We start from the raw sequence: 11724 nt of genomic DNA on the forward strand, positions 1-11724 counted from the left end.
ATTGACAAATAAGCAGACTTGACTTGACTTGACTTGACTTGACTATGCTTATTTCTTAAGGATTAGATTTAATGAGAGAGGAATTAGACCGGACTGAGCATGCTCAGTACAGCATAACAGCGAGGCAGAGGACAGGTACCCCTACAGCAGTTTTCAAGGGCATTTACCTTTTAGTCTGGACCAGAACAAAAGAAAATGAGCAACAGCTGTGTCCAGAAAAGACATAGGAGGAGTGCTAATCAAAAGTGTTTAGGTATTTAAAGGAAAATAAAAGAGAGGAAAAAGAGGGGTAAAGATGAAAGAAAGGTAGACTGATGAAGGGATGTGAGTACATGGAGACAGATTAATGATAAAGCCATAAAGTGGCAGACAGGACTAGCATTCAGCCAAACTATGACCGAATCAGTGTCTGAATAGGGGCTGATGTTTTACTGGACAAAGGGACTATGGTTCAAGGCGGCAACGAGAGGAAACAGGACAGCCCACCGCTATCTAATCTCTGTTTCTGCAGTGGATGCACAAAGGAAGGTCAGCTGAAAAAGCATGAGTAAGGGGTCGTTCATACAGGACGTGTTCTTGCATTTGAAAACAGCTAGAAAAGAATGGAAACATGTTTCCATTGTAACAGGTGTAACAGGTGTAAGTGTTTTTACCTTGACAAGCCATCTTAAAAACACTGATCCTTTGACGGGATGCTGAAAAATATTTTAAAATCACAGAGATCAAAGATCACCATTCACACAGGATGCATTGCTATGCTGTGCCAAATTAAAAGACAGAAAAATGCATCATGTGTCCCATAGAAACGCATTAAATCTTTGCATATGCAGGAACACATGCCATGTGAACTGTCTCTAAGAAAAGCATCCAAGTCATTTGAGGGGAATAAACTGTGCATGAACAACACAGACAGCAGAAAGAAAGAGAACTGACATGGAAAATCCTGTTTATATACTTTTCTGTCAGCTCTTATCATGTTCAAAATGAGAACAGCATTCTGCGCTCATTCAACACGGTTTATACATTATCAGCAATTATAGTGTTCATCACTGTTGGGAAATGAGGCCACTACAATGCTATTACACAACTTTTGAGCAGTTGAGAAGAGTTGCCACCAAACATACCTTTCAGTGTTTGACAACTTCTCTAACTGGGTCATTTTTTGCAAAATATACTTTGTGTACTTTATTGTATGTTTACGAAATACTACACCACAAAAAAAGCACAGACTTGCCAAAATAAGATTGAGGATGTGTAAACATGGTAATCAATGTGGGCTCATCAGATTCTCTCTGATATAACAGAAAGCTAAAAACAAACACAACGAACTTGCCAATAGAACGACATATAAAACCGTTTGCTCAGCAATTATATCTAGCCCCGAGCATGTTGGGAAGGGTACAACAGGAAAAAATAGGGACTCCAGAGCATTTATCTTCATCAGTCCGTGATTGCCTTTAATCACATGCTCTCAATGTACACACTTCCCTTGTCTTTCTTTTTTATTTCATGCTTTATCTTCCCAAACCTCCTCTCTCCTGCCAGAAACTGGTGTGCATATGTAAATCACCGTATGGTCACCACAGCCGTACTCTGCACTACAGAGACTCAAACTGTGAAATCTGTGAACCCCTGTTCTGATGGAGCTCCTGACTGCCAAATCATCACGTAAGTCACATAAACTCAAACAACCTCAGATCATATGTTTCTGCTTTGGTTTGCTTTCTGAATGATGATTATGATGATGATGATCAGGTATAGGCAGTCCTCACAGCCTGTATACAAGCAGAAGCAGATAGCACTCTCTTCTATGCACTTTAAATGTTGCCCAGGATATGGAGGACACAACTGCCTGGAAAAAGGTAACATTACATGCAAATATGAGCAATTTCAGTGTCATTTTTACACAACAAAAACATATGTATACAATATGCGGTAACGCTTTAGATTACAACCCGCAATGTACTGCGTAAGTAAACAGAATTTACAGCGTAATTTTTTTGTAATTACAGTGTACCTATTCAGTACCTCCGTGTAGGTATAATGTAACAATATGCGAAGTTTGGAGAATAAAGGAGTAATAATCTGTAAAAGTACAAATTATTTATACTGTAAGTATTTTGAAACTAAGGGGTACCTATTCTAATATTACAGGGTATGTATGACCTCTTATATTTGCAAGCGATTAAGCAAAAACATACACTGTGCACTTTTTTATAGCCTACACATATAAAACACGCTGGTAATTGTTTCAATCCAAACGCTCGGTTGAGACTGTTGGGTTCGGAAGCTGGCTTGATTTGACCCAATTTGGGTTGATATCAGTAATAACTCGATGTTGCTGGGTTATGAATGTGGAGGACGTGAATGAGAGCATGCAGCAAGTCACGTGAGTTCAAACGTGAACGGCTCTGTGTGCAACGAAATCCGTGACTGCGGTGCTTAAAATGGGAACATGTGTGGAAAATAGGAGAAAACGAATCGAAGCGCAGACGAGGGACAACTTTGAAACTGTCTGGAGTGTGTTCCTTTAAAACTGCAGCAGTGAATGTGGTGAGCACAAACTGGAAACAGCTGGAATGGCGCATGAGACGAGTCTATCCGTGTTTGCGGCGCTCATGACAGGAATATGTGTAGAAAATTAAAGAAAACTAATCGACACGAAGAGGAGAGAGATTGAAAAGAATGTGTTGTTTTAAAACTGTAGGGTTTTGTCCGAGTATGTTATCACAACATTGAGCAGCGACTGATGAGCGGTAAAACCGGGAACTGAGAACTAGTCAAAATGGTGCTTGAGGACGTGGATCATAACGGAAAAAACAAAGATGGTAATATCCTGTCAGTTCGCTATAATACACGGTTTACTCTTGACTTTCAGTGTTTATTACTGTGTGTTTATTGGCGTGATGGTTTGGCCATAATAGTTTAACTAGTCATTACTAGTTAATCAACTAGTCATTAAGTCAGTGGGTGAAAAACATGAACAAATTGAACAAAATCTATTCTTAAACAAGCTTTTCAAAATAATTTGGTTTAACTGTATAATCTGTATAAGTATGGAGTTGCTTTGCTTTTTTTCTGAACTGGTGTAATAAATTTTAATCTTTTATTAGGTTATCTGTTTCCTGTGTTGTTACTGTTGTCATATCCCAGGTAGCCAAAAAGATCTGGCCCGATAACGGCCCAAATCCGGCAAGCCGGAAGTGCATTGAACCTTGATGGTATATCATGCAAAGTTATTTGGTGATAGTGGTGTTGAGAAGTTGCTGGTGTGAAGTTGCTGAAATCGACGAATAAGCTTTCATAAGGTAAGTAGACTTGTGAATTATAAATCATAGCAGAAACTCATTAACTCATTTCACTAGATGTCCAGTTTTGTTGTTCAGTAATCTCCATCATGTCCGTCCTTTTATAATAGAATGTGTACCCCATGGTTAAAAAATACCTATACGCCTATAATAAAATACCAATATAAAATTATAAAAAGTATATATCGTCTTTCTAAATCATTCCCAAACATAAGATTGTTGTTTAGGCCATACATACCACGTAATATTAGAATAAGCACCTCTTAGTTTCAAAATACAGTATAAATTATTTGTAATTTTACAGGTTGTTACCCCTTTATTCCCCAAACTTAGCATATTATTCCCTTATACCTACACGGAGGTACTGAATAGGTACACTATAATTACAAAAAAGTTACACTGTAACTTCAGTTTACTTACGCAGTTCTTTGCAGGTTGCATATCTGGTTGTTACCCCCTTATTACCCAAACGTAGCACATTATTCCCTTATACCTACACGTATGTTCTTTATAGGTACACTATGATTACAGAAACGTACACCGTAAATTCAGTATACTTACCTAGTTCTTTGCGGGTTGTAATCTAAAGCGTTACCCAATATGCCACTTTAAAAGGAACACATCAGTTGAGTAGCCCATCCAGTTTTGGTGACTCATCTGCTGCTTCCTCTTTATCTTTATTTTCCAGGCAAACCTCCAGAGGATGAGAAGCATGCTTTAAAGTCTGAGATTAATGACAATGGCAGTTCAGGCAAGTCTGGCTTTACCTTTAACCTTTCATACCTTTTCTTTTTCTGCAAGTTTGCTTTTTAAAACAACCTTTCTGACAAACAGAGGAAATATCCAGTAAGCCTTTGGCTCAGTGAGTGTCCTTCAGCAGAGAAGCAATGCAAACAATCGTGTTTAAGAATAACAACTTAGTCATGTTCTCCACATATCCAAAATATCTGGCAGATGAATATTTTGATGGAAGAAAATTTTCCCAGACTGTTACCAGAAGCTATCCTTTGTGCCCTCATGCCTTTGTAGAAGTCATGAAACGGTCTAATATGTCATTTAATCTATTCATCACTCTTGCAGTTTAAATCACATTAATCAATGTAATATTTTACTTAAACTTTGAAGTTGGTGTGTTTGTTTACAAGAGTCTCATGTGTGCCAAATATTTTAAGCCTTATATCATGAAAAAAAAAAAACGCTTAGTAAAAATAATTTGTGGTTATATAATATTCTGTAATATCGGGTCATTAAATATAGCTTTCATGGAGTATTTTAAGCACTGTAATCTTCTAGATTAGATGTTTGAAAATCTTGAAGGTCTAAAATAACCCCTCTCAACTGGGCATATGCGTGGGCCCAATATTTACCCTCAAACTTTAGATGTTGTGGTTAACTTGCTTCCCACATTCTCCTTCCAAACAAAATGTGTTTGTTCTTCTCTAGGAGGTAAAATGGGGACTGACCAACTGGAAGATGCAAACTGGGCTGACAAACCTCTACAGGAGGCTCCCATTCATGGTTATTCACCAAATCAGAGTCCTTTTGGTAAGATGCCAAGTCTGTGACCAACAAACCTAGGCACGCAAGGAAAAACATTTAGTTTGACACATTACAGTATCCATACTGTGAGATTTCACCATCAAAAAGTGAACGGCTTGACTACTTGAACAATGACGTCTTCTTCTGGAGGATATCCTCTCTTTCTTATAAACGAACTCCACCATGATGTGATCACCCATAGACAGAAGGAGACAGGGCAAAAAGTCATCAGAGAACCACATGCTCAGGATGAGTCATAGAATAGATGATTGGAAAGAGGTTTATAGCTTCTCCTGGAATCTAGCCTCATTCAAAGAAAATGTTATCACCACTGAGCTCATTCTGTTTAAATGCAAATACAGAAGGAACATCCATTAAAAATGCATTAGCTGTAGTTAGATATTCAGCGACATAGTGAGATGTGTTTGTTTAGGAGGCATGTAAGGAAAGGGTTATTTATTTCTGATGAAAACACCATAAAAGCTCATGCAGGGCCCGTCAGGCACAGTGATATACTCTAGGGACGAGGGTTCTGGCAAGGAGACTGCCTGCATGAGCTCAGCGATTTAAAGCTATTTCTGTGGTTGTGTGAGGAATCAATATGCTGATATAGACATGAAGTCATTTTAAATGTGTATTTAATATGACACACCCATAACAAGCTGAGTTTTCTTCCACTGTTTTCACTTAATAACATCTGAAATGTATAAAAATTGTATGTCTTCAACATTAGAGTGGCTTGTTATCAATATTCCAGGTGCCAGAGAAGGGATCCCTACCTCTCAGCCTTTGCCATTCCTTGATTCATCCATTCTGCTGTCGATGCATCAGTTAATGTCAACTATGATGAGTCAGCTTCAACCAGTGCTGGAAAGCTTCAATCAAACACTGAAGCATCTGTCCAGTGAGGTGCACGCATTGTCTCAGGACTTGCAGCAACTGCGGATGGAAAAGGAAGACAACAGGTCCACGAACAGAGGCGAAAGTCACAGTGGACCTATCGAGCAGAGACTAGAGCCTAGTCATCTCCAGATCAGTCATATGAAAACCCAATTGGATACACAGAAAGACCAGATGGAGAGGGCCTTTCAGGCCCAGCAAGAACTGCTGAAACACAACCTAACAAAACTGAAGGAAGAGGTGGATGATCAGATCGGTCAAAGTCATGATACACAGGTCATTCATTCGCCAGGACTCCTTGAAATGGCTACTCAAAAATCCTAACACATAAAAAGAGTGCATAAATGAACAAATTGTGTGTTATATCAACAGGTGAATCTCCTGTGTGTTATATCAACAGGTGAATCTCCAGTCTCTATCTGAATTGGTTGAGGAGGTGAGACTTGGCCAGAGGAAGCTGGAAGGGGCACTGCAGAGAGAACGTGCTGAGTTTGTCAATCCAAGTGGAGGCAAGCCAACACAGGAGTCAGGAGTGTGGGAGGCCATCACTCAACTACATGAGAAGGCACAAAGTAACTCTGCGAAGCTCAGCAGCTTGTCTGAGACTTCTAAGGACTCTGATAGTGCTGTCCAGGCTCTGCAAAGAGACCTACTGAACCTGGGACAGAGCCTAGAGGAGGTCAAACAACGCACTGAGGTCCACTTTGCAGAGACAGGTCTGGAGGTGGAGGCTACTCGATTCAGGGTGCTCAACAGTGTTGGCGAGCTTACAGCTAACCTAAGTGCACATGAGGGTCAGTTGAGAGAAATTGAGTTTGACCTGGACAACATCTACCAACAACTACATAGAAATGATTCAGTAATTGCAGAGCAAGCCTGTAGCTGTAAATTGATTGGCAGTTCACTAGCTAGGTTGGAGCTGGAGGTGGCTAATGTGACACAGTTAGCAAAAGAGAATCAACGTGCACTTGAGGAGGCAGCTCTAGAAAGGATTCAGGCCACCGAAATGGAGGATCTTCATCAGGGCCTGCTGAATATAAAGGAGTCATTGGCCTTTGAGCAGGGCAGAAGCAGGAGTCTTCAAGACACTATGTCCCAGCTACAGGCTTCACTCCTGGACAGCCAGCAAGAGATCCAAGTCCTGAGACAGCGGGATGAGGACAAGTCAAATGCAATTCGAGGCCTATCAGCCACCTTCTCTTCCCTCCTGAATGATGCTGTACGCCATTCTGAAGTCCTGGAAGTGCTACTCGGAGAGGAGGTCTTGGAATTCTATCGCTGGTCACACAGCCAAAAGAAAGACCTCAGTATCCCAGATCTTTTACAGAGAATGGCTGTGATGCAGCAAAAGATTGAAACACATGATAGGATTCTGGCCTCCCTTCGGAGAAAGCATCCTGACGGGGATGAGATGAATAGCGATGACCCGGTGGCATACTTAGAGGGGCCCGGTACAAATAACCAGGCGAGAGGCCCTGAAAGTTACCAGTCCTCTTTACCAGACCCTTCGATTGGAGAGGAGGATGTTGATTATTCAGTCAGTGACTTCTGGAGTCTGGGAAAAGAGTTGGAGCAATTAGCAGGTAGAATAACCATGTTGGAAGAGCACTGTGGCAACTGCACTGGGCCCTCTGGTGGTTCTGTTCTAGAACTGCAGGCAAATATAGCATCCCTACGTCAGACCCTGGAGGATCATTTGAACATGTTTCAAAACCTGTTCAGCAATACAGAAGAACTAGCCAGCTCGACTAGAAGCCTGAATCTAGATGAAGTTTGGAGACTGGTGAGAAAGAAAGAAGGCAAGAGAAGGGGGAGCCAAAAGCAAGAAGATCTGATCAAAAGAGAAGAAAAGTCTTCCAGTGGACGAAGAAAAAGATACATAGAAAGAGGTAAGAGATCTTATTAATACAGTTATTTAATTTGCCATTAGTTTTGAACATGAATGAAGTAGTAATTTGGTACTGAAAGGCATAGTGGACATACAACACTGCCCCTCAATGGACAACACTAAAACTACATCATGACAAAGCATTTTTTCTCTAACTGAAAATGATACTTTTTACCTAAAAATCATATAATTTCATCTCTTCAGAACATGCTCAGTTACCACATTCCCCCGTGGTGTTCATCACAAGCCTGGACAACAGAAGAGGACCAAATGGGGAGCTCACATCGAAAAACTTGGCTGTGAACTATGGTGGTACTTTTAATCCTACATCAGGGGTGTTCCAGGCAACTGAGACTGGATTCTATCTCTTCTTAGTGACCTTAGACTTTGAGAGAGGCCTTTCATTGGCTGTACTGAAGCGCAGTGGAGTTCCAGTGGCCTCTCTCAGACAGGAACAAGGGGAAAAAAGGGGACCAGTTAGTCGAGCCTCCCTGCTGGAGCTTCGTCAAGGGGAGACAGTTACATTAGAATTGATGCATGGATCACTACGAAAAGCGCAGCCTTGGGACAACACACTGTCTGGACTATTGCTCTTCATTACAGAGCACAAGGACATGCTGTGAAGAGAAATGGGTGAGCAACAAAGGAATGGGAGGATACGTTTGAGTCTGACGCACTGTGCGTCACTTGCAGACATGCTGTATTTTGTATGCATGCAGCCTCTTCTTGAAGGTGCCAAAAATACTTGTTGAAATATTATGTTTTGTAACTGATTTTGGAATAATATTGAGAAAACGAGGTAAGTTAAAGAAATAAGAGGAAGACAGTTATATAACAGAAACAGTTAGATACCACCAGTCCTTCTGTTGCTCTGTGGAGGATCTAATAATAAGGCAAGGAATACATTATGGAACCAGTTTCTATGAGGCAATATGAATAAACAAATGGTACCAGTAGTGAGGGAAACTCTGTACAAAAAATGGACATCCTGCAAATCATGCATTCAAATGATCACATTAAATGCAAATGTCAATCAAGATTTAAACATAATGTTTGTGTACTAAAATAAGGCAATTTACTTAAAAAAAATTGATACATTGGACTAATTCTGTGTACAGAACAGATTTTCTTGGTAAACATAAGGCACCTCTCTTAAAACCAGATATTGTGCACAATTAAAAAAAAAAAAGTTAATATTATTCAGGCCATTTTACGTTTCCTTACACATTAAACAATTAAGTCAAAAGCATTGTGTAGTCATTTATCAAGCCAGATGAGCTTAAATGAGTTCAAATGTGATTTTCGCTAACTGGCATGATTGTAATGGACAGAATAGGCTTGAGCACAACTGCAGCCCAAACAATAAGAAAACACACACAAGCAATGGGAGATCTGAATCTTCAATGCAAAGCAAAGGTTTTTGTACCTGTATAATTTATATTTCCCAGTCTGCTATAATAACTTATTTAAATGCACCCCAATGATATAACTTGATCTTCAAGGCAGAAATGACCAACTTGTCTTTCAAGGCAAAGTACCCTGGTTTTGACGTTAAACCTGTATTTTGTACAGGTAACCTGTATAGTGCTAACAATTTTCATGTATATGAAAGGTGAACTTAAGTTGTCTGTCCTGACTTTTCAGTAAATTACAGATAAAGGGACTAGTTTTACACATTATATCAAAGACAAATAATGATAATTCACCCACACTTTCATAGGAAGTTATTAAATGTAGAATTTCATCTTATAGTCATAAATTTAGTATTTGAAAGGTTGAGCTGCTCTGTAAAACATTGAGAAAGTCACAAGTTACAAGAACAGTGTTAATAGTCCTGCAAGTAAAAATATCTTACCTCAGTAATTCATACTATATGACATGACATGAATAAATAGCACATGCATTTGCATTATTCTATCACATTAGACATTTATGAGTCATATGATTCCCAAGCGTCACAACATTAGATTCAAGGCAAAACTGTTTAAATGAGGCATTGAAAACGGCAATCCAATCTGACACTGATGAATCAGATGTGATATAGTGAGGTTGACTCGAAGGCTACTGGATATAATACAACAACGTTTATGAAGCATTCGGGGGCAGTGGGCATACATCTGCACGGACACACCTGCAATAAGTCAGATCAGAGCTGCCATTCTGAGAGATTGAAAAATCACCATATCTTCTAGATGAACAGATCTTATACGGCAGCTGTGTTGGCAATATTTGACCAGTCATACTTCAGTTCTTCAGGCCAAACAAGGGGTGATGATCAAATTACTCCTGTCATCATACCTGAACTTTCTATTCCTAACAGTGAGTACATTCCCAGTCTTCACAAAACGGGAAGGTTTCAAATAGAATACCTTATTGCTAACACTCAGTTTTGTATTTGAACATCTAATGGACAAATTCTCAGAAAGGAAAGCAGTTGAAGGAATAATTTTTCAAAAAGGCTATTAATTAAAATATCAACATGTAGTTTACGGGACATTTTTTGTTTTATACATATATCATAATATGGGTCAACTGAATTAAATAGGGAGCGTTCACTCTTGATGTTTCAGTGGCCACAGCTGCACAGGATCCAAATGCAGTGTTGCCATTTTTTGTGACGCTAGCCACAAATATCTTGAGCATATCCCAAGCATACAGTTGGGGGTTTAGTCTGAATATCAACCCAAATATGTCCGCCTCCCAAGTCAGTCAATAACAGAGGGTCAATCCTCAAGCCTTCTCCCACAGGGCTCCATTACTGCTGGCACCATGCCACTCCTCCATGCAGATGTATCATATTACACAGCTTTCACAGAAAGCACCACATGTTCTTCAATTCTCTCCCAATATATAAAAGAGTGCCTGAAGAAGGAAAAAATGGTGGCAATGGGGATGATGTGAGTACTGATGCCTGCAGAACTGCTGTCCTTCGTTCCTCGTGGGTCTGTTATGGCACATACTGTCCAGCAGAGGGTGCTACATGACAGCACTCCCACAGGTCTGTTTAGGAAATGAGGCAATAATTCATAAAAGTGAGCATCAATATCTCCATGACTTCTCTCAGACTGGCATTGGAGGGAAAACTGCTCATATTTTGATATCCTGTGATTCAACCATTTTGGCGAGTGTTTTCTTGACTCGAAGAGCTGTGAGGCGAGAGGCTGGGTTGCGTGCCCAGCACTCTGACATGAGCTTTAGCATGGCCCGTAAGCACTGTGTGGAGACAAAACAAAACACAATTGTTTTAAGGTTGCATTTTACACTATAAAATAGTCTGTTACAAAGCAGTGATGTTTAAAGACCCCATGAAATCAAAGGTTTTGTGGCTTTTAGCACATATCCGTTAGCAATGAGGTCAACTATATGGCTAATGTATTCCTACATGTTGACAAAATTAAGTTTGTATAAGCAGATAAGACTGATTGACTTTTAACTTGAAGACATTTACATTGTTAAAAAAATTATATTTCAAATAAAATGTTCTTTCCAATTTACTATTCAAAGAATCCTGAATTAAGAAATGTTTCATGAGCACCAAATCAGCATATTTGAATGATTTCTGAAGGATCATGCGACACTGAAAACTGGAGTAATACCTCCTAAAAATTCAGCTTAGCCAAACCCAAATTTTGGAGTTATTCAAAAACGTATTCAAACAGAGCAATGTTGAACTAAACCGCAATGCTAGATCTTACCTCGTCACTGTTCCAGCGGTTAGATACCACTGGCCGCATGCCTTTAACACATACCACTTCCCTCATGTCCTCGTAGGACGGTTCTGAAGGTACCATGTCCCAGTATGGCAACTGATACTCCTCAACAATACCTGCACATAAAATACCATTATTAAAACAAATCCATCACATATTCAGAAAGGAGAGACATAAACATGCTTTGAAATGTGTACACATTATCATAACCTCACATACACTCACACAACACACGCACAACTCACCTCCTGTCACGCATCGGCGGGCCATCTCCCAAACAATGAGACCATAGCTGTAAATATCAGCCATTATGTACGCTTGGAATTGGTTCTTATTTAGGGTCTCATCCAGGACCTCTGGTGGCATGTACCGTCGTGTG

The 11724-nt window shown here is 39.8% G+C and overlaps 1 protein-coding gene and 1 pseudogene across 1 annotated transcript in view; one reads left to right on the forward strand and one right to left on the reverse strand.

Annotated features, from left to right (window-relative positions):
- LOC107700129 (multimerin-2-like) overlaps nucleotides 1-9977 on the forward strand; it is an 11945-nt gene extending 1968 nt beyond the window's left edge. Inside the window, exons 2-8 of the mRNA XM_016501666.1 lie at nucleotides 1546-1668; nucleotides 1756-1862; nucleotides 3997-4082; nucleotides 4751-4853; nucleotides 5605-6023; nucleotides 6148-7636; nucleotides 7840-9977. Of these exons, the coding sequence (XP_016357152.1) occupies nucleotides 1546-1668; nucleotides 1756-1862; nucleotides 3997-4082; nucleotides 4751-4853; nucleotides 5605-6023; nucleotides 6148-7636; nucleotides 7840-8258 (2746 nt within the window). The 3' untranslated portion in view covers nucleotides 8259-9977. The remainder of the gene's footprint in view (nucleotides 1-1545; nucleotides 1669-1755; nucleotides 1863-3996; nucleotides 4083-4750; nucleotides 4854-5604; nucleotides 6024-6147; nucleotides 7637-7839) is intronic.
- Nucleotides 9978-9988: 11 nt separating this feature from the next.
- LOC107700130 (bone morphogenetic protein receptor type-1A-like) overlaps nucleotides 9989-11724 on the reverse strand; it is a 41153-nt pseudogene continuing 39417 nt past the window's right edge.

This window comes from Sinocyclocheilus anshuiensis, unplaced genomic scaffold (assembly GCF_001515605.1).
Source record: "Sinocyclocheilus anshuiensis isolate Anshui unplaced genomic scaffold, SAMN03320099.WGS_v1.1 scaffold1135, whole genome shotgun sequence".
Taxonomy (NCBI): domain Eukaryota; kingdom Metazoa; phylum Chordata; class Actinopteri; order Cypriniformes; family Cyprinidae; genus Sinocyclocheilus; species Sinocyclocheilus anshuiensis.